The 24,413-nt window shown below is 36.8% G+C and overlaps 1 protein-coding gene across 4 annotated transcripts in view; it reads right to left on the bottom strand.

Annotated features, from left to right (window-relative positions):
- Positions 1-24,413, bottom strand: part of Sgtb (small glutamine rich tetratricopeptide repeat co-chaperone beta) — a 45,342-nt gene that overhangs the window by 5,002 nt on the left and 15,927 nt on the right. For 3 of the 4 annotated variants that reach the window (XM_020165927.2, XM_020165929.2, XM_020165928.2), the window contains exons 5-8: positions 23,520-23,619; positions 5,006-5,110; positions 752-890; positions 586-648 (exon numbers count right to left, since the gene is read on the bottom strand). In XM_020165927.2, the coding sequence (XP_020021516.1) occupies positions 586-648; positions 752-890; positions 5,006-5,110; positions 23,520-23,619 (407 nt within the window). The remainder of the gene's footprint in view (positions 1-585; positions 649-751; positions 891-5,005; positions 5,111-23,519; positions 23,620-24,413) is intronic. The other variant, XM_020165930.2, reaches the window with a different exon arrangement.

Here is a 24,413-nt window from a genome sequence, read left to right as displayed (position 1 = left end):
TAGTAGCTCTCTCCAAAACTCACTTTAAATTTCTGTCAATCTGTCTTTTTGTTTATTTATTTTGAGGGTAGCGGGGATCAAACCCAGGGCCTTGCACACCCTAAGCATGTGCTATACCACTGAGCTACAGTCCCAGCCCTTTTCAAGAGTCAAAAAATAGGCTTTTAACCCTCACCTCTTGCAATTCCTATATGGTAGCATCATACTTTATTTTGGATCATAGCAGCATGGAGCCTTAGTTAAATATGGAACTAAAAGAACTCCATTTTCACATCCTGTTACAATAGCCAGTCCATCACTGGCTTGCCAGAGAGGATAAGGACAGGTGAAGAACCTCTGTCTTAGCCTCTTCCATAAGCACTTTGCTACCAGCACCACCTCATTTGTTGCTAAAAAGTTTTGGAGCCTATACTCCCAGCTACTTGGGAGGTGGAGGCAGGAGAATCACTTGAGCCCAAAAGTTTGAGGTAAACATGAACAACCATAGCAAGATCCCTTTTCTTTAAAAGTATAGGAAAAAAGTTTTGGAAATACATGGTTCTATGGAAAACAGAGCCAGTAGATCAGAAAGGGAAATACACTTACCATACTAATGAAAGCTGGATTATTTATCAAGCTAGCCATGTCAAAGCTCAATCCAGTTCCTGTCTGTAAAAGAGTTGTATCTGAGAATCATTCTAACCACTTTCATTTAATTTCAGTGAATGTAAATGACAGAAAATACTTCACTCATTTCACATTAACAACTTACGGGACTAGATACCTCTCTTAACTTCTGTTCTGCTATTTTCAGATTTGACTTATAGGAATCATTTTCAGGGTCAAGATCTAATGCCTTTTGATAACTTATAACTGCTTCTTCAAATTTATTCATGGCAGTGAGGGCCAGCCTGAAGGAAATGAGAGGATATGAGAGTTATGCTAAAGAACATCAGAAATCACAAAGTCAAGTGTCTGTCTTAGTGTTAAATTCTAATCAGATTGCACTTAATTTATTCATTGTGCTATGGTTCACAGGAATATTATTAAAACCCCCCTCTAATTCCAAGATTATGTACATCTGAATTCTCTCCATTCTGCTTGCTGACCACCTTGGGTGTCCCATATGAACCATAAACTTAATGATTACAGATAAACGCAACCCACACTTCAATTTTTTAAGCCTACCATGTGATGTAATTTGCATTATGAATGCCTGGAGTGAGCTCCACAAGCATTCATGCTGCTAATAATCTTAAGGTCATGGAAATCTATGATGCTTCCTGTTTTTAAAGATTCTAAACTGTATTTGTGCTTCAAAATATCCCACAATCTTCCTTCCTAATAGAGACTTTGAGCAACAATAAATATCAATTTGCCATATTTTTTTTAAAAAAGGAGGCTGTGGGGTATTCTGAGCAACACATTAGTTGTTAAATAGATAAAATTACCATGCATTATAATTCAAATAATAAATTGTTATCTTGGGTACAAGTCAAATAGTTATTAAATTTCAATGTACACCTACATCTAGTAAAAATGTATTTATTATAAAATTACTTCAGAACTAAACAATAATGGTATGGTTAGAAAGATAGTGTTGGGGGTTTGTTTGTTCTGGGTTTGTTTTCAACAAATTAATCCAATTCTTTCTGATTTACCTCACAGATTTCTTATCTGGATAAAATGCAGTGCCAACCACAAAGAAATTCTCACAACCAAATTAGTTTTCTATCAGCCAGCCCTAAACGATACTTTTTATTAGAGTCCCCAATTAACCAATAGTCAGTCAATAAATATTGAAACCCTATTAGGTACCAGGTAGTATTTTATTTTATTATTGGCGAGACTGGGGTTTGAACTGGGGTTTTGCACTTGCAAAGCAGGCTCTCTACCACTTGAGCCACACCTCCAGTCCATTTTGCTGTGGTTATTTTGAAGATGGGGTCTCAGGAACTATTTTACCTAGGTTGGCCTCAAACAGCAATCCTCCCATCTCTACCTACCATGTAGCTAAGATTACAGGCATGAGCCACTGGTACCTGGCTACAGGTGGTATTTTAAATATGAAGATTCCACAATGAAAAAGATAAAGTTCCTGACTTTAAGAAAATCTCATTTTATCTGGGGAAGGCAGGCATCAAACGTACAAATAAAAAGGGCACTATTAAGGAGAATAGATAGGGAAAGTTTCCCAAAAGTGGCCACAATGAGAAGACCTGAATGATGTGAAGAAAGCAGTCACAGGGAAATCTGGGAAGCAGGAGTAAACACAAAGGTCCTGAGAAAGATTCAGGTTTGGTATGCTTATAAAGTGCAGGACAAAGGCTGAAGAGGAGGAAGTCCAATAAAAAGTATGAAGAGAGGTGATATCAGAGAAGCACCTGGCATGATAGTTCACAGAAGACCACTATTTGGAGTTCAGACTTAATTCTAGTTGCAATGGTGTGACAAGATCTGGGTGATGCAGACTTAGCATCACTCTGGCTTCTCTACAGAGGACTGCCTTAAGTGGGAAATGGAATGGCAGTAGGGAGACCACTTAGGAAGCACCTGCAGTTGCCTACAGAAGATACGATGATTTGGACTAGGACAATAAGCAAGATAGTGCTCAACACCTGGATGCAAGATATACGTAGAAACTAGAACAGATAGGTCTTGCTGATAGTTAGATGCCCCAGGCATACTAAGAATGAAGGATGATTGTTCAGCTTTTGAACTTTGCACCGGGTAGATGAATGATGGTAAATTTGCTGAGATGTAGAAAACTTAAGAAGGGAACAAAAGTCTGTTTGAAATATGTGAAGTTCAAAATGCCTATTAAATATACAAACAGAGATGAAAAAGCAGTTGAAAACAAGGGTATGGAGTCCAGATATATAACCAAAGAGATCCAACAACATAGTGGTCAGTTCTCATTCACAGAAGATACATTCTGAAGAGTCTTCATGAACCCTGAATTAGCAAATACAAAATAATTGCTCCTAGGGAAAATGCAGGGTTAGATTCCAGTGATACTCATGTCACATTTTCATCAACTGAGCAATACATACTTTGTCTGACATATAGTTTAAAGAAACTATTTAATATACATTGTTTACTCATTAGCACTGAACTCATACTCAACAGCACTAACTCATGCCTGGAGGAAGCTTTTCTCAAACATGTATTTTTCTTCATAAGGCACACACATATTTTCTCTATTAGGCATTTTATAGCCTTCTTGCACTTAGGAACAATAAATAACACTTCAGGCTATACATGGGGGCCTCTGTAAATAGCAAAAGCACAAAGAAAAGGCATAAAGATACAAAAAAAAAAAAACAAAAAACTTAACACCAAATAGACTGATCCAGAATGAGTTTAAAAAAAAAAAGCCTCAGCTGAGAGAGTATACATCAAGAGATGAATTCTTTACCACTTGTGAATGTTTGTGAATTGTAACAGAGGACAAGAGCCCTGAAAAACTCCATTTTCAGAGGTGGTAAAGGAGGGAGGAATCAGAAAGGGAGACCAGAAAAGAACATCCAGTGACACAGAAGGAAAACAAGGCAAGTATGATGAATCCTAGAGGATGAAATATTTCACACATCAGTTCACTGCACCAAATACGAAAAGATAGGGTAAGATGAAAATATAGAGCTTAATACTGGCTTTGAAAAAAGAGTGACAAAATAATGACCATGAATACAGTGATCTCAATAGAGTGACTGTTTTAGTCATTGCTCTCCACAGAAGAAGAACCAACAGCACACGGAAAGAGATACATCAAAAAAAATTTATTATGAGATACTGGATCATATAATTATGGAAGTTGAGAAGTCCCACTAACTGCCATCTTTAAGCTCAAGTCCCAGGAAAAGTAGTGGTGGAGTTCCAGACCAAATCTGAAGACTTGAAAACCAGAGGAGCTGACAGTATAAGTCCAGATCAGAATCCAAGGACTCAGGGTCCAGAAATGCAGAGGTCCAAGGGCAGAAGATAGATGCACCAGCTCAAGCAGAGAGAGTGAATTCACCCATCTTGTGTCTTTTGTTCTGTTTAGGTATCAAAAGATTTCATCATGCCCACTTACATTGAAGAGGGTGATCTTTACTAAAATCTATAACCTCAAATACTAATCTCTTCCAGTAAGGGCCCTCAGAAACACATCCAGAAAAAATATTTTACCAGCTATCTGGACATCTATTAGCCCAATCAAGTTGATAAATAAAATGAACCAAAAGCCTTTTGGGCTGAAGAAAGAATTAGAAATGAAGAAGATGAGACAAGCTCAAGGGTTCATTGAGAATGGGGAACAGAGATGAGATGGCAGCTGGAGTGTAACACTGGGTAAAAGGATGGTTCTAAGAGATGATTTTTATTGCCTTTTCACATGCCAGCTATTGTATCTATTATAGATAGGGAAACTAGTGCTATAGATGAAAAAGGGGATAATTACAAGTCTGAAGTCAAATGTAGAAAGGGATGAGCTCTTAAGGCATAGTCTTAAGTAAGAACCTCTCCAATTTAACAGACAAAAAAGGCAATATGTGTAGATAGATAGAAATACTAGTAGATTGGTGGACTTAAAATAGGAAGACAAATTACTATTCTTCAAAATAAATATTTTCTCAATTATGTATAAGGCGATATCATCAGCTGAGAATCATCATGGAGATTAGTAAAAATTTGAAGGGAACAATGAGCTGTGATATAATCATTACATCAGAGAATGGAAAAGTGAATTTAAAAGTGAAAATAAAAGGATTTCTGCCAATATTGAGTGCCTATCTGAGATTTGTAGTCATGGCCATGAAATGAATCCACTCCTGTGGTTGTATGATTTTCTCCAACAACCAATCAGTCATGAAAAAAATTAGTTATTTCACTATTCAAGTCACAGAAATTATAGTCATTTCTTCCCTTCTGTTCTATTTTTATCTTGTTAAATAGGTATACAGGGTATACAGTATTAAGCAGAAAATTCAAAGTCAAAAACTCTGATACTACTTGTTACTACTTTGAACATTCTCCCAGAACTTACCCCATCCTCCCATAGGCCTTGCTATACTTTGCATCAATTGCTATTGCTTTTTCACAATCCTTTATTGCATCTGTGTAGTGACTTAATTTGCTTTGAGCAGCAGCCCTAAGAGAAAGAAAAGAGATTATAGGCAGTTTTTAAGGTACTAATTTAGATTTTTTAGATACTAATGAAACTACATTTTTCTTGTTTCAATGTTTAAATAACTCCTGGTAAATTTCTAAGTCAAGTTTATTTCTAAGTCTAAGATAACTACACCATTAATTTTTTTAAATTCAGAAACTTGTGTTCAGGAAAAATATGTAAGCTTCCTTTTACTTTATGCTTTACTGTAGAAAAGACAAAAATGTAAGTCATTCAACTAATTTACCTACTTACTACCTTTCTAATTTGCCCAAACAGAAACCTGAAAACACTAGGGCAGCCAGACTACTAGGAAGGTGCACAGAGTAAGGGGTTGCTGTGAATTGGTCACTATAACAGTCGGGCTAAAGTGAAAACAAAAGTAATACTAAAACCAACTGCACCATCACTTTCTCCTCTTCATTCACTTTTGAGGCAAACTAAACTTTATTTCTTTCAGTTACCCACAAAGCCTCATAACCTACTTCAGCAAATTATATATATATTTATTTAATATGTGTACTTATATAATAGCTATTATATATAATATACATGTTTATATAATACATTTTATACCTATATAAAATACATTTCAACAAAAGGTTGAAAAAGCCAACTTTGGGAAAACAACATTTGCCTAGACTGAAGTCTTTATAATTGTGACTTCTCAATAATGTTTCCAAGGAGGAAGAATGAACTCAGAAGAAACAGGGAAGGAAAACCAATGCTCTTAGTTGGAAGCTCAGAAGATAGCACGGGATGCCAGCAGCCAAGAAACAGGAAGTAGATGAACAACAGTGATCACATCTCTTGAATTAGGCACGAGGACCAAAGTATAGTGATCCCTTAGATTGTCACTGCCAAGGAGAATGCTGTGCTGCAGCCCCTCTACCTCCAACATTGCACAATAGACCCTTGGTATCCACAATCTATGGTTCCAAGGAGACTGCCATTGAGGAAAAACCATGAATGTTCAGAATGCATAGAGTTCCATACTGTACTGCAGATGCTTGACTCATTTCTCCAAAAACACCACCCAACTTCTCAAGACATGCTACCTTTCAACAAATCCCAAATTTTCACTGCCTCACTTAAATTAAGCACATTAACTGTTACCTTGCTTTGGGGGTATTGTTTTCTTTTAGGGAGGTAGATTTTTGCAAAATTAAAATGAGGGAAATACTCAACAGATTATATAATGATTTAAAAACAGTTGATGACAACAGGGGACTGACTAAGAACTTCTCCATATCAACTGAGCTGCGTAATACATACACAAGAATTAAAATTTTTGTTTTTGAAATTTCTTTTGATTTTTAAATATTTTTAACTGTGCTTGTTCAAAAATGTGTATAATACAATGGAATTTTATGCAGCCATGAAGAAGAACGAAATGCTATCATTCACTGGTAAATGGATGGAATTGAAGAACATCATTCTGAGTGAGGTTAGCCTGGTCCAAAAGACCAAAAATTGTATGTTCTCCTTCATATGCGGACATTAGATCAAGGGCAAACACAACAAGGGGATTGGACTTTGATCACATGATAAAGCGAGAGCACACAAGGGAGGTATGAGGATAGCTAAGACACCTAAAAAACTAGATAGCATTTGTTGCACTCAACACAGAGAAACTAAAGCAAATACTTTAAAGCAACTGAGGCCAATAGGAGAAGGGGACCAGGAACTAGAGAAAAGATTAGTTCGAGAAGAATTAACTTAGAAGGTAACACACATGCACAGGAAATCAATGTGAGTCAACTCCCTGTACAGCTATCCTTATCTCAACTAGCAAAAACCCTTGTTCCTTCCTATTATTGCTTATACTCTCTCTTCAACAAAATTAGAGATAAGAGCAAAATAGTTTCTGCTGGGTAGCGAGGGGGTGGGGGGAAGAGGGAGAGGGTAGGGGGGTAAGAGAGGGGGTGGGTGAAGGGGGGAGAAATGGCCCAAACATTGTATGCACATATGAATAAAATAAAAATAAAAATAAAAAAAAGAAAAGAAATGATGACTTGGGAGCTGCAAAAAAAAAATGTGATAAATCTGTGAATAAGGCAGGCTTACTATAACTCTAAAACATGGGGCCCCTTCTACTAATGAAGGAAAAGAATCACTCCCTGAAAATTTATGCTTGTAAACCCAAATATTAACTTCAGCCTATAGACAATGTCCAATATAAACACCCCATGCTACCCCAAAGTTTCTGACCTCTTAGTCCTCTCCCATTTCATCTGAGAAGCACCACTCTCATTTTTGCTACCTTTTACACCCACATTTGTTGATTTCCATTGTCCTAAATTTTTTGTTTAACCATCTAGTCAACCATATGTCTGCTTTGAAAATAACAGTCACCTTTTTCAGGAACTTACCTGCACTCTAGTAAACACAAACTGATTAAAACACCTGGGTGTTTTGTTCCTCACAGATCCTCAGCATCCCTTAACTATCTCCAATCTCCTCTGCCCTTAGAGATTAGGATTACCTAATACTACTTTCTATATCACATCAAGCTTATTATTGTACTTATCCATGTTGAGTGTGTATAATAATATATCAATTATTTGTTAGGTATCCATGAACCCAATCCTAGATAGAAGAAGCTAAAAGTAACAGTGCCAATCCCAGGAACCCAGTGTTCCTCTCCAGCTACCTTCTTATCTCAGTTTTCCTTTCTCTATACAACCCTGAACATTAAACCTGAGTGTCTGAGTCCAATCAAATTTCTCTCCAAATTAGCTACATCTAGTAGGAAGGAAAAGAAATAAAAACCTGAGTTTAGTTCTGATCAACAGGAAGATATTTAAGTAAGGATTGCCCTCCAGAGACGATCCTGGGTTACTGACATTCCCAATCTAGTGCAAGTATTTCAGTATTCAAGTATTAATAGTAAGTATTTATTAAAGTTATACTGTGTAAAGTCACAATCTTCCAGACAAATTGATTTCTTCCTTTTAGAGTAGCTTAACTCAAAAAGAAATTTGTAAAAAAAAAAAAGAAATTTGTAGAGCAGACTTGACAAGTTTATATATGTCAATGGCTGACACATGCACATGTACTCTAAGAAAGTAGATTTCAAAAATTCATACTTATGCCCAACATAGCCTTCCAAGCCACAATACATTCAGAACCAAAACTCTGTGCCATAGTAACAATACAGAAGAAATGCATGGCCTCAGAGCAGCTCCACTTCCTTCCACTATAGAAAGCTCTCTCTCATGACTTTAGTACAGAGAGCCACAAAGGCTTTGACTCTGCTTGTGTATCCTGCCCAACTGTTTGAGTTGCTTGAAGGAGAACAGTTCAGACAGTGAACTAATGCCTTAAACCCTGTCACCTCAGGTAGTTGAACCAGCAATTATAAACCTACTAAACAAAATTTCTTCTATGGGTTGACATTTACTAGGAGGAAATGAAGAGTTAATGGCCTAAGCTTTATGACAGATTTTTTTTAAGATGATTTACTATGCATAAGTACAGCCCCTGAGGTGGAGGGGGTACATGTCCAGAAAGTGAGCATGATGTCTACTATAAGTCCAGGTCTTATATCTAACTCAGTAGACGAGACAAATCTGACTGCTCATTCACAGACCTCAAGTCTGATCTATCACTGACATCTCATTGTGTAAATCTCCTGAAGCTGATTCAGAAAAACAGCAAATGCACCATCTCACCTCTTCTCTGCCAAGGGTCTTCTTTTACAATCATGCGTGCACATGCACAGAAACAAGACTGAAGGGTAAAAAGGCCAATAGAAGAATGGAGGAAGGTAGGTTTGGAAAAAAAGATGAAGAGAAACAATTATGTGGTTAAAAACAACAAATCTGCCAGGCGCCAATGGCTCATGCCTGTAATTCTAGCTACTAGGAAGGCAAAGATCAGGAGGATCACGGTTTGAAGCCAGCCTGGGAAAATAGTTCCAAGACCCTATTTTGAAAAACGCTTCACAAAAATAGGGCTGGTGGAGTGGCTCAAGGTGAAAACCCTGAGTTCAAGCCCCAGAACCACAAAGAAAAAAAAAAATCTGTCCCTAAACATTTGCTTAACACCTTCAGGAAACTAAAAAGAAACACTTGCCTTTAGAAAACTGAAATGTAGACGAGGGTGCTAGTGACTCATGCCTGCAATACTAACTACTTCGAATACTAAAATGAAGAGGGATTTCAGTTCCAAGCTTGCCTAGGCAAAAAAGTTTGTCAGACCCCATCTCAATGGAAGAAAGCAGGACATAGTGGCACATGCCTGTCCTCCCAGCTGTGGTGTTGGGGAGCATAAAATATGAGGATTTGCAGTCTAGGCTCCTATCTCCAAAATAACCTGAGCAAAAAGCACTGGAGGAATGGCTCAAGCAGTAGAACACCTACCTAGCAAGCTTGAAGTATAGAAGAAGGAATGGGGAGGAAGGAAAAAAACCTGAATTGTGATTTCAAAAATATAATCAGAAAATGACTTTTCTCTTAAACAGGACTTAGCATACTTTGAGCATATAAAATATTATATACCAAAAATCTTCAAAAACAATATTGCCATGTGACTTTCCTTTAAGTTGCTATTTACCAAAAAAAAAAAAAAGTTGCTATTTACCTTATACATTTTAGTTGTGTTTCCTTGTTTTTATTATTTTTATATAGGATTTTATATAAATCCTAAGTAATTGGAAAGAAAAAATAAGTAAACTTAATCCAACATTGAGATAAAGGAAACCAAGAAAAAGCATACTTAAAAAATATAAAACAGCAAAATACAATTCTAGTTTATCAGTAATTACAAAATTATCTTTATGAAACTTAGATTCTCAGCTTAGATACAGAAGATATTACCTGGAACTGTGAGTGGTGGGGTGCTTGCCTAGTATACAGGAGGCTCTGGGACCAATCCCTAGCACTGAAAGCAAGCCAACAAACAAAACTGGTTTTAAAAATAAAATTTTTAATTAAAAAAAAAAAGATCTTTCCAAGATGGCAGCTAGAGGGAGGAAGCAGAAAGCGTGTCTCCTAAAGTGAAATCTTGGAGAGACGCTGGAGACACACCTTGCAGGCAAGGCCACCGAGAAGAGGCAAAACTTTGACCCCTGCACACCTGCAGCCTGCGCAGAGCATCCCCACTTCATGTTGAACAGACAAACCAGGAGGGCCCCTTGGTCGCTGCCAGTCGCCTACGCCCAGATGGCTTGGGAAGATGTGCACAAGGTGAGCTAAGAGGTACGCAGTACTTCCACAGACAACCCTGGGCCAGATCGGCATGGCCCCCTGGACAGACCGACCCCCACCCGGGGAAAAAAGAGAAACTGAGTAATAAGCAATAAGAACAATAAAGACACGTGGCAAAGAGGGTGGGGTGCACTGAGCTCCAAAGAGAGGGGGAGGGGAATCCTTCCCAGTACTGTAAATAAACAAGCCAGGCCTGGCCAGAGAGGGTGGGAGCCAGGGCACCTGCCCAGCAACCAGGAGCAGGAAATCTTGTGAGAGTGGCAGAGGGAGGAAAACCCCACAGGAGAGGGGGGAAGACCCACCTCCCATGTGAACTGTAAACAAACAAGCCAGCTGGAGAAGGCAGGAGTGGTGGCCCACGCCCAGCAACCAGGAGCAGGAAAGCTTGTAAAAGCTGCGGTGGGAGGAAAACCCCACAGGAGAGGGGTGGAAGACCCACTTCCCACGTGAGTTGTAAATAAACACACAGGACAGAGAAAGCGGATGCAGTGTCACCTCCCCCAGTGTGCGTGGAAAGGGGAAAGCTTGTAGCAGTGGCTTGAGCACAGGAGAACTCTGAGTAAACAAAACCTGTGGGGCAAGGTGAGTGTTAAGCTCACCCCAGAGATCTGCATAAATAATGCTTCCAGCAACAGCAGGCTGACAGCAGCGTGCAGGCAAGTCACAGCCACAGATAGCCATTCACAGAACTGTACCCAGACTCTTTTTTTTCTCTCTCCCTACCTTTGATGAGAAAACAACCAAACTACACCTGCATGCTGAAAAATTTACTGAAACGGTATTGCATTTGAACTTGGGATTCTTTGTGGGGTTTTGTTTTGTTTTTTATTATGTTACCCTTTGATGAGACAGATACAGAACAACATCTGAGGCACCACTGGAGGCTGAGGGACGAACACCAAAATTATTAAGACTGAAACTTCACTGCATTTGAACTTGGAGGTTTTTTTGTTTTATTTATTTTTTAATTTTATTTATTTTAAATTTTTTTATTTTTATTTTATTTATATATACACATTTTTTTCTTTCATTTACTTATTTTTTTATTTTTATTCTTATCTTTATTCTTTTTATTTTTTATTTTCAATCCTCTCTCTGTCTCTCTAATGACTTTTCAGCTTACAATTGATTAGTACACCATCTCTCCCTGTTTATATCTTTGAAACATTTTTTGTTTGTTTCTTTGTTTTTTTTTCTACTTGATTATTTGTTTTTCCCTTTTCCTTTAACTTCTTTGCTTTCCATCCCCTCTCACCCTTCCATTCTAAATATCACTAGTGCTATTATTACAGCCAGAAAATACTTAATTGCACACAGTACAGGGACATTAACAACACCAAGGGCAATGACAGGAAGACAGAAAAAACTGGGAAACCAGTTTCCCCACAGCAGAAAATTAGTACAGGAACCAGAGGGAAATGCAGAAAACAGATACTCAGATCAAGACTCCAACAAAATGAAGATAAATTATGCCAAAGAACCCAATGAAGCCCACAAGAATAATTTAAAAGAAGACATACTACAGGTACTCAAAGAGAATTTTATAGAGATGATACTGGATAGGATCAACCAAAATGTACAGGAGACACTCAAGAAATTCCAAGACAACAAAAATAGAGAATTTGAAAAAACAAAAGAAGAAATAAAGGAAACCATAGAAGCACTGCATAAACACCAAAGTGAAACAAAGAACACGATTAATAAAGAGATAAATGAACTCAGGACAAAAATAAACAACATTAAAGAGGAAACGACCCAAGATATGGAAAACCTCAGAAAAAAGAATGAAAGAGAATTGCAAAAAAAAAAAAAAAAATGGAAGGGCAATCCAGCAGAATAGAACAAACAGAAAACAGAATCTCAGAACTAGAAGATGAAATGGTAATTAAAGGAAAAACTGAAGAACTATTAATTAAACAACTCAAGACCTGTGAAAAGAAAATGCAAGAACTCACCGACTCCATCAAAAGACCAAACTTGAGAATCATGGGCATCGAAGAAAGAGAAGAGGTTCAGGCAAAGGGAATGCATAATATATTCAACAAAATAGTAACAGAAAATTTCCCAAATCTAGAGAAAGATAGTCCCATATAGATGCAAGAGGCCTCCAGAACACCAAACAGACCAGATCAAAATAGAACCACCCCACAACATATCATCATTAAAACAACAAGTTCAGAAACTAGGGAAAGAATATTGAAGGCTGTAAGAGAGAAAAAACAAATAACATACAAAGGTAAACCCATCAAAATCACAGCAGACTTCTCAACAGAAACATTAAAAGTAAGAAGAGCTTGGGGTGAGATCTTCCAGGCACTGAATGAAAATAACTTCAACCCCAGGATACTCTACCCAGCAAAACTATCATTCAAAATAGATAGCAGTAAAAGTCTTCCATGATAAGCAGAAACTACAACAATATGTGACCACAAAGCCACCACTACAAAAGATTCTTCAAGGGATTCTGCACACAGAAAGTGAAACCCAACTTAACCATGAAAGGACAGGCAGCACCAAACTACAGGAAAAGAAAAAGCAAGAAAGTAGAGAGTAACCTCAACTTAGGTACACACAATCAAACCTTCAAACAACTAAGAGAACTAAATGACAGGAATCACCACATACCTATCAGTACTAACACTTAATGTTAACAGACTTAATTCACCCATCAAAAGACACCATTTGACAAAATGGATTAAAAAAGAAGATCCAACAATTTGTTGCTTACAGGAGACCCATCTCACCGACAGAAATAAGCATAGGCTTAGGATGAAAGCCTGGAAGAAGATTTACCAAGCCAATGGCTCCCAAAAACAGGCAAGAGTAGCAATACTTCTCTCTGACAAAGTAGATTTCAAACCTACATGGATCAAATGAGATAAAGAAGGACATTCCATACTAATAAAAGGGGAAATAGACCAAAAGGAAATAATAATTATCAACCTGTATGCACCCAATGTCAATGCACCCAATTTCATCAAACATACCCTGAAAGACCTAAAAGCATATATTAACTCCAACATAGTGGTTGTGGGAGACTTTAACACCCCATTATCATTAATAGATAGGTCATCCAAACAAAAAATCAATAAAGAAATCCAAGATCTAAAATATACAATAGATCAAATGGACCTACTTGATGTCTACAGAACATTTCATCCAACTTCTACACAATATACATTCTTCACAGCAGTCCATGGAACCTTCTCCAAAATAGATCATATCCTAGGGCACAAAGCAAGCCTCAGAGAAAAATAAGGGCAAAATAGTTTCTGCCGGGTTTCAAGGCGGTAGGGGGGAGAGGGAGGGGGAAGTGTGGGTGGTAAGGGAGAGGGTGGGGGCAGGGGGGAGAAATGACCCAAGCATTGCATGCACATATGAATAATAAAAAAATAAAAATTAAAAAAAATAATCCATAAGCCAGGCATGGTCGTCCACACCTGTAATCCCAGCACTTGGGAGGCTGAGGCAGGAGGACTGTGATTCCAGGCCAGCCTGGGATACCTACTAAGATCTCACCTCAAAAAAGAAAAACTAAAAAAACCAAAATTTATAAAACATACCACCTAAAATGTAATCACACACGCACACACACACACACACACACACACACACACAAAGTTAATGGATTAGCACAATCTGACAAACTGAAAAGCAAGTAAAGTAAAGCAGGTATAGAATATCAATATTAGACATAAGACAAAGAACACTATCACTACAGAGATGGTCATTCTTCATCGATTATCCTTTTAATTTAATTCAGTATAAAACACTAGCAGTCCTAAGCAGCTCAGAAGTGTTAAGAGTCTTAGTCTGGCCTCATAGGTGGTAGATTGCAATGCAGTGGATGGAAAAGAAATGGGAGTGAGAATTCAAAAAGATGAAAAACTTCAAACTGAATAAAAAAGAAATAGTAATCCTAATTTTATATAAAAAAAGAAAGAATTCAAGTAACTTTTGAGCACAAAATATGTATTTTTACTGTCATGTATTCTAAGAATAAAAAATGGCAAAGAAATCCTGAAGTTTACTTAGTACACTTCTTAGTGGGGTAATACTGGTGCTACAATACACATTGAAGGACAGCGAATGAGGACATCTGGTAGTGTTGCTGGAAAGCAGGGTTTTTTTTAAGAGAAGGACAAATTATACCAGAAAGGAAGATGACAAGGAAGTCTACGACAGTAGAAGGGTATAAACTGATGATTTTTTTTTTTTTGGCAGTACTGGGGCCTCATGCATACTAGGCAAGTACTCTGCCACTTTAGCTAAGTTCCCACCCCTACACTGATGAATTTTAAAAATACACATATTTGCAGCTTAGTCCATTGAGGGCCTAGAAGCATTATCATCTCCAGCAGCAATTATCATGTATCACAACCAGATCTTGGTATCTAAGTACTATTCTCCAGGAAAAGAAACAGAAGTTCCACAGGAAGTAACTGAGCTCAGGTCTAAGGCAAGAGAAAGTACAAGGCCAATCTAGAATGTTTAATTGTCTCATAAAGTAAGAAAGTAGGGATGGGATCTGTCTCAAGTGATACAGTGCCTGCCTAGCAAGTGCAAGACCCCGAGTTCAAGCCCCAGTACCACTATAAATAAAGAGAAAGAAAGGATTTTTTTTAAAAATGAAGTTATATAGAAAGATACACAGCCAATTTGAAGGGCTCCTACTAGCCAAATATGGAATAATTTAAATGCCAAAAATAACTATTATGGTAATAGACTATGCCACATTGAATAGCGATCTTTTTTAAAAAAACTCAGGTGGCTCAAGCCTGTAATACTAGTAGGTTGGGAAGCAGAGATCTAGAGGATCACATTTCCAGGCCTGCCCAGGCCTATCTCAACCAGTGGTGTGTGCTCGTCACCCCAGCTTCAAGGGAAGCACAAATGGAAGGATCATGGTCCAGGCTGCCCAGGCATAAAGTAACACTCCATGTCAAAAATAATCAATGCAAAAAAGGCTGGGGGCATGCTCAAGTGGTAGAGAGTCTGCCTAGCAAGCAGGAGGCCCCGCGTTCAACCCCCAAGTACCACCAAAAAAAAATGTAAGTCCAAATAACATTCACCCTCAGCAAGTGAGGAAGTAAAGGCAGAAATATTAGTAAGTTTCACATTACAGACAGTCAAGAGAAGAGGAAGGGGCAGGAGGAAAAGTGAAGACAGTGAAGTTAATAGAAAAGAAGTAGTGTATGTATGTATGATGCATATATACTTATATTATGCTGAGGAGCTTAAATTTCATTGTGTAGGTATTTGGAACTAGTGAACAGAAAGCAAGAGTTACATGATGGTTTCCACATTTAGAAAGATCCTTTTGGCAGAAGACTGGAGTGGACAGTGTAAGCAGAATGCAAGGCCACTGTAAGTCCCAATGGCATAGTTTAGCAAAAATTAAGAACCTGAACCAAAGGAGTTGGAAACAAACAAGCTATTTGAGAGGTATGTGGAGAAGGGAAGCACAAAGGAAGATGCTATAATCTCTGGCTTCAGATACTGACAACAAGGTAAGCAATGAAGCCTGGAGGATCAGACTCAGAAACAGAGTAGGTAGGAGAAAAGAGGATGACTGTGTTTTAATCTTGATAGCTTTAGATCACAAATGGCAAGCAAGGGTGAAAGCAGATTTGTGGAGCTCACAAAAGGAAGAAAAAAGGTGCTGAGCCTTAGAGGCCAGGAAAGGAAAGAGAAGCCAGGCCTGAATCTTCTGAGACTTGAAGCCAAACATGCCACATCTGCACTGAATAATAATGCAGTTCTTCACTGTTTGCCTTTGCTTCTGGTAATCAGAGCATAACTAATGGAATTGCAGTAGAACAATACAGAGTCACCATGTCTTCAGACACCCTCACTTTCTTTACCTTATTAGAAAAAAATCATGAATACAATTTGTGTTCCATTTTTACATGAGGCAAAAAGAAGTCACAGCTACCTCACTTTTCCCCTATCGCCCTCAAATAAGTTAAAGCAAAAACTTCTATTTCTACAACTAAAAACGTTTACACTGTTTTTGTAAGAAACAAATATTGAAAGTCTAGGACTATGCTAAGGACTTTGTATATATTGTCACTCCTCATGAAACCCTCTGAAACAGTTAGTATGATCCTTACTTTATAAGTGACTGCCTAGTCAGCTAGTAAATAGCAGAGCTGAGATTCAATCCAAGCTCAACGATCAAGTTCAGATCCTAGTAAACTTACTAATTACTGCTCCTAGAACAGTAGGAAAGCAAAATGCAAAACACTGAGATCTCTATTCCTGTCTTTCTCAGAGCTAGGAAGAGTACATGCTGCCACTAGCAATCCTTCTTATATTGACCTGATGCTATATTAAAAGTACATTCTCCAACCTTTAATGTCTTCTGCTTGTCTCTGCCTATTCAAGCTCTACCTATCCTTCAAAACCATTTCCAGGGCTGAGGCAGGAGGATCATGACTTCAAGGCTAGCCTGGGCTATACAGTGAGACCCTGTCGCAAAAAAAAAAAAAAAACAGTAATAAAAAACCAAATGGCTATAAAAGGAGCGAAAGGTAGCGTGAGACAATTTTGGCTCTTGGCCTATAATATTCCTTCTCTCCACAATAACAATGCTCTACTCTGCCGAGGACAACCTATGTACAGGATCTTTATTATATATACAGCTTCTTCAGAGAACTTCAGTCCACATCAGAAATCCTGAGTTCAGTTCAATCCTGAGGTTGAATCATGTGAAATTACCACTTTTTGTTTTGACCTACAAAATATGGCAGCATCACCAGCACGGTAGCAAATGCCTATTAATTGCAGCACTCTGGAAGCTGAGGCAGGAGGATCTTGAGTTCAAGGGAAGTCCAAGCTACATAATGAGACTCTGCCTTAAAAACAAACAAAAACCAACCAGTTCCAATTCTTGTTCCCCATAAAAGACTCATGAGGTTTTCCAGACAAAAAATCCTTCCATTATGTCCTCTATCTTGTATATCTTTTATTTCATTTATTGCCTCAAGTCATTCAACCACCCATCCATCCCAGATATATGAGCCTACTAGAAGTAAAGTAATATACTCAACACTGAAGTTGTACAAAATTAATAAAAACACTAAGTTTGTGTAAGAACATGAAGGTGTTTTCACTTCTACACAATCATTCTTTGTTTTATGAATACAAGTGTTCTGTAAACAACTAGTTCCTTCAGCATCACTGGACATTTCTTATATAGTTTTGAATTCATCTGTGGAAATTGTCTGAACTCCTGTGAGGCACAGTGCTAGCTGCTACAGGGGACACAAACAGATATAACCCTCAATCTCTGTCCTTCAACAGAAGAAGAAAAACAACCATGTATATAAGAGAAGATAGAACATACAAAAATCAATATAAAGGCCACATGTTGTAATAAGTACTAGATGTTTAGAAAAAAAAGCAAAAATACATAACTTTTCAAGGAAGTACTCAGGTCTTCCTTGTATCTTAAGTTAAACCTGTACCTGTAACCTTAAAGAGCAAAAACAGAAGATAAATACCAGAAAAGAGTCAGGCAAAAGAACTATGCCAAATGACCATTTTTTAACACATAAAAAGCCATTTCTATAAAAAGTAAACTATTCATCCTAGTGAGCTTAGTACGTGAAAAACATTTTGATTAGCAATAAGACTGTGAAAATGAACATTAAAAGCAAGATTTAGATCTGTAAGTCTAAACTTCCAATTCTTAGCAGCCAGTCAGTTAAGAAACATGGCAAGGAATAGGTGGCAAAGCTCCAGGCCCTTGAGAAATTTATAGCTACAAGAGTCTTAAAAAATTCCAAAATGATTCTAAAGTTTTATTTAGTATTACATTTGATACACACATAACCATTTCTAATTATTTAATGTTAAATAGCGTGTCCAATTACTGAACTCCTCAGGGGAAAAGAAACTATTTAAACGCAAAATAGCAGCATAATTATTGATTTCAGTTTAACAGTAATTAAATAAAAGGGAAGAAAGCATAGGTATTGCCAAGAGTTTCCTATATTACAGTACTAGCAGATATAAGATTATTAGTCAGTTCTAACTCATGAAAAATTAATTATTTATTTAGGCTCACAATTTCCATATTAACAGTTAAAAATACATGGCTTACTGTGTTGTATAAATGACCAATTTTATGATAAAATTTATATCTAGTCATAACACTTCATGATACTCTTAAATGCACTTATTTCAAGTTTTTTTATGCACTAAATTAAAACATTATGTATACTCATCTGATTACAAAGAATGTAATTAAAACATCAAAGTCATTCCCCCAATTTATTAGGATTTTTCTATTTTTCTGGGCTACACTGTTAGAACTTACTAATAAAGGAATTTTTGTGTGTGTGTGAAGAAAGAAAATGAAGGCTTCCACCTTCCAGTATGGCCACCTAAATTCTTTACAGATCCAACTCTTCCCCAAATAAACTATAAATTCTGAACAAAAGAGAGGCAGCCCCAGTGACCATCAACAGGAAAATAGCCAGGTAATTGTAATACATACAAACAATAGAGTATTATGAACAATAAAAAAATAAGCTACTAATTCATGCAACTATGTGGTTGACTCTCAAAAACAAGTCTTACATAGAAAAGTACATGTGATTTCTTTCATATGAAATCTAGAAGAGACAAATATATGGTGGAGAAGGCGAAGCAAAAAAAAAAAAAACTACAACTGGTGAGTGTCATAGGCAGCTGACTGTGAAGGATCATAAGGAACTTCCTGAACATATGATGGTAATTTTCAGTATCCTGACAGGGACTTAGGTTACAAAAGTATATGTAATTGTCAAAACTCAGCAAAAGTACATTAAAATTTATGTATTCTGTTACTTGCAAATTTTACCTCAAAAAAATAAAGGTAAACAAACACTGAACTCTGGTGAACAATATGTATACTATACATGCAGGGAAGAAGTGACCTGATGGCTGCAAATTGTTTTGAAATCCTTCAAAAGTAAGATGGAATAATGAGTGGATAGAGGCACCACACATATAAATACGTGATTTAGTATAGAAAATATCCTAAAACATTAATGACAAAGTCTATGTGTGAGTATCTGATTATATACCCAATATAAAATTCCTTCAGTTTTGAAAATGTTGAAGATTTTTTTTTTTTTTTAAAAAGGCACTTTCAGAAAAAGTTCAACTTTTTTGAACTAGCATACAAACATCATTTCCTTTCTGTTTTAACGGGGTTAGTATGGACTGGTAATCAGAAATAGGTAATTGCTACATATATGAGCCTGAAAAAATGTAGCTCTCTCTTCATATTCTGATTAAGGCCGAAAATAGGCCACATAAATAATTATGCTAATAGCTATTACTTGGGTATAACACTCTTTATTAGATATACTCTCCTAGAACGATACATGAATTAACTATTTGATCTCCACAACACCCCTATGAGTTGAATACTATTACCATCCGTATTTTTCAGATAGAGAAACTAAGGCACAGATAGGTTAGGTAATTTGCCAAAGGTCACATTAAGTAGGAAGTGACAGGGCCAGAAATTACAATACAGAGTCCAGGATCAGACTCCATTGGTGGTAATGGAGTTTGAACTGAGGGCCTCAAACTTGCTAGGTAGCATTCTACCACTTGAGCCACTCCACCAGCGCAGAATTCTGCTCTTAATTACTTCCCTACATAATCATTCCATTAGTTGACTTGCAACTGACACATGTAAAGAATCAGTTATACAATGATATTCTCAAGTTTGTGGATGACATGAACCTGGGAGCAAGAAAAAATACATTACAGATGAATTGCCCCTAAAAAGTTTCCCGGAGATAAATAGGAGAACGTAACAATACCCAATCCTACACTTGTAAAATAGAAGATCCTGCATTAGAGTCCAATCAACTCTAGCTCCAGTGACAGCACTACTATGTACTTGTTAAGAACCTGTCAGTAGAATGATAGGAATAGGAAGAAGGTGTGAAAAAGGCTTGTTTCTATTATTGACTTCATGTAGGAAATCATACGATTTCAAATGAACATTTAATGTAAAAACAAATGTTTCTTTAAATAGAATTTTTTAAATCTACTATACCATTCAAATACTTTATCATCTTACATGATTTCTTCAAAATGTTATCATATAGAAAAGCATTTTCAAAGGGATTTTTCAGCTTTTATTATAAGATGACATAAAAATTTATTCAATAAGTGAGTATTAGGGGAACATGGTAATAGAGAATGAATAAGTAATGGGGAGGTTAATCTGATTAAAGCATGGTATAAATAGGCCTGAAGTACCAAGGCAAAAGCCCCTTGGACTATTAATATACACTTAAAAAAAACAAACCAAGGGCAGGAGGGTAAAGTAAGTCTTTTCTGGGGGTGGGTACCAGTGGGAAGTGGGTGGGAATAAGGAAAGAGGAATGAGGGTGAGTATGGTTGACGTATTTTGTATGCATATACAAAAACAGAAGAATGAAATCTGTTGAAATTGTTCTAAGAAAGGAGTGAAAGGGGAAGACGGAGAATTATGGAGTGGGGAAATCTAAGATATATTATGAGCAATACGTAAATATCACAATGTATCCCCATGTACAACAATTACATTCTAATAAAACTTTAAAAATTAACTTAAGTTTTAAAAAAGGAAAGAAAAAGTTATTCAATAGAAATAATTTCCTTAGTATTTGGGGGAGGAAATCATCAACCTTTTGTGTAAAGAATGCTAGCTTCTCTAAAGCACTAAAGGCAAAACTGCTTAAGAAATGACACAAACAATAATTCTACACACACCTCTCCCCCTAAAATAATCTGTTTTTTACTTATGTGCACAGCTTCTGCAAATTAAAGCCAAATACTCAAAATTGACTACCCAGAGGGAAAATGAGATAACACATCATGCAGAGAGCTCACCAATCAAGGAGTCTCTAGGGAAAACTGCAATTTCTTCTTTCTTACTTTTTTAACATGCAAAAAACTCAATGACTAAGAACTTACTACTGATGACAATTACATTAAAAAGGCTTTAATTAATCAAAAGCAAAATATGAGTTCAACAAATAATGCTAGAATATCTTGATATATAATTATGTATATAGAAGTGGGTCAAACGAGAGCCTCATAAGACTATTAGTCTGGTGAGATGGATGGCAGGTACACCATGTAAACCCCTATAAACTATACTTTCACAGACTCTGTGAACAGGACAAGTTCCCAGTGCAGGACTTAATGCTGTACTCTCCAAAGTACGATGGAAGAAACATTTAACATGAAAAAAGAACTCAAATGAATGTGGTAAGAAAACATCAAAATGTAAGGTACTGTCATAAAAAGCAAAATCATATTTATTCTGTAATTGCTTTTAAGAATTAAAGTCAACTGATAGATGCTACAAAAAAACTCACTCAGTATCAATATAAGAAGGCATTTCTAACAAATACAGCCACAAAAGAAAAAGCAGGGTGTAAACACCTTAAGTATGGCAGTAGTAATTCAATGAAAGGTTGGAACACATAAATTTAGATCTCTTTCAAATCTAAAAACCTACTGCAGGGCTGGAGGAGTGGCTCAAGTGGTGTGGCCTAAGTTCAAGAGCCATACATCCCCTGCTCCAAAAAAAAGAACCTACTGCAAAATAAAAGGTAATTTTCATTTATTTATTTTTATTTTATTATTTTTTTTTTGGCAGCACTAGGGTTTAAATTCAGGACCTTGTTCTTAGTAGGCAGGTATTCTACCACTTGAGCCATGCTGCCAGCCCTAAAAGGTAATTTTTATAAGGCTGTAATAAAAAGTTTCAAATGAGTTAAAATAGTCATACCAATCACCAAACTAGATTTGACATTTTAAAATTTTAACATAATGGAAAAATAGGAAAATAGAAGCCATTTGTCAAGACTGAAAGGGAAAAGCTCTAAGCCTAAAGGCACTGCAATAAAATTCAAAAGAAAAAAATTTGACTCCATAAATATTTTAAACTTTTATATATGAAAAAAATGTTAAAAGACAGGCTGGGCAACAAAAACAAATGAATTATATCTTTAATATAAGGCTACTGTGTCTAACATAGGAGCCACAAGTCAGATGTGGCTATTTAAATTTAAATTAGCAGAGCATGGTAATCCCAGCAGGAAGGAAGCTAAAATAGAAGGATCAGGAGTTCAAGGCCAGCCTGGGCTACATAGTGAGACCATAGCTCCGAAAAAAAAAAAAAAAAAATTTAAATCAGCTTACACATTAAAATGCATTTCCCAATATTTCAAGTATTTGATGACCACTGTGGCTAGTAGTTAACTATACTGATCTCTGCCTCCCAAATAGTTGGGAGAGTGCCATAATGCCTAGCCTGGTACAGGTACTCTTCCTACTGTGTCATCAAATGGCAGGAGAGGAGAATGCTCTCTGCAGTCTCTTTTACAAGGGCATTAATCCCATTCACAAGAGCCCCATCCTTCTGACTCTATCACCTCTCAGAGGTCACACCTCCAAATACTATCATGTTAGGAGTTAGATTTCAACATATGAATTTTGGGTGGAACACAAACATTCAATCAATAGACAGTATAAATAGAAAATTTAGGAGGAAAAAACACAAATAGCCAACATTTGAAAAACGTCCAACTTCTTTAGATAACTTAGGATAATGAGTATGGAAATACCAAACTAATAATAATTATTTGAGTACCTAGTGCTGAAAAAGAACATGTAAAAGTAGGTCTACTCATACATTCTTAGCGGAGAGAACTGATTTTCAAAGAAGTTGGAACAGTTTGGCAATTAGCCTCAATTTTTTTAAAATGTTCATAACTGTAGACCAACTAAACAAATTCTCAGGAATAAATCCAAAGTCCTAGAGTTGGAGGCATGGTTCAAGTGACAGAGTGACTTCCTAGCAAGAGAGAAGCCAAGTTCAAAACCCAGTACCACCAAAGTCTAGAAAATCTGAAGCAGGAAAAAATAGTTAGAAACAGAGATGTTCACTGCACCTTGATGATATGGAAAAATATGGAAAGAACCTCAGTGTCCACAGTAGGTCCACAGTTGAGTAAATTAAGGTACATCTATCCACTCACTCAAAAATAACATTTCCTGAATACTTGTTTGCCAGCCACAGTAATGGATGCTGGAAATACGAAAAGAAATAAAAAGATAGCAATAGAACTAATCTGGTGTTTAAGAATTGAAAACCTGTGACAATAGTGCCAGTTTACCTGTTGCAATAATAAACTGCATTATTGGGATCCAGTTCTATTGCCTGCGTATAACAATCCACCGCAGCAGTGTAATTTTCTTCTTTCATGTGGTTATTGCCTAAAATAAAATATCACACACTAAGTACAACATACAAGAAAAAATATGAGGCCTGCTGGGAGATATATTTTAATTATAAAAACTACAACAGCATGAAGACCAGCCACAATATTTTTCCGTCACACTAGAGATAAATTTTATATTGTCTATAGAGTTGATGTTCCTTAGCTTCAGTGTGTTTGAATTGTTTTAACAATGTGGTGTCTTAGAAATTAATGTTTGTATACCTTTTAAAATCCAGCCTGATGTGAGTAAATGACTATCTCATTGCAAATAATCTCTTCCCCACTTCTTCCTCATCTCCTTCTCTATGCTCCCTTATACAGCAGCCGTACCCTGTTCCTCCATAATCAGCATCTAATTGGGCCCTGATCTTGCACTCCCTCCCTGTCAAAAGACCCACATGCTGAACAGCAGACTGTCTCTCAGAAGGCCATTGTGGGTAAGCTGGTGAAACTAATCAAGCTAATATGTTATTGGCAGATAGTATTTTCATGTGCTATCCTTTCCAGAGATAGGATCTTTTTAAAGGGGAATTTTAGTAGATTAATTCTAGAAAGACAGGATTTCAGATACTGTGGCTAGCCTTGAGAGTACTGATTTTCAGGAATGTATCTGCAAATACATCTGGCAATAATTTAGCTCAGTTAACAACTGGTCAGCAAAATAAGGGATTTCCTGTGACTTCACCTCTATTCTATCAAATGGTATAGGGCAAATGTTCTGTGCATTTGCAAGAACCAATGCTTAAAATTGAAACTATTAGGACAAGTGGGATTAGGAGGAAGGACTTA

Source organism: Castor canadensis, chromosome 6, assembly GCF_047511655.1.
Source record: "Castor canadensis chromosome 6, mCasCan1.hap1v2, whole genome shotgun sequence".
NCBI classification, from domain to species: Eukaryota; Metazoa; Chordata; class Mammalia; order Rodentia; family Castoridae; genus Castor; species Castor canadensis.
Note: the sequence above shows the minus strand (reverse complement) of the source record. Positions and strands in the feature narration are given on the sequence as shown.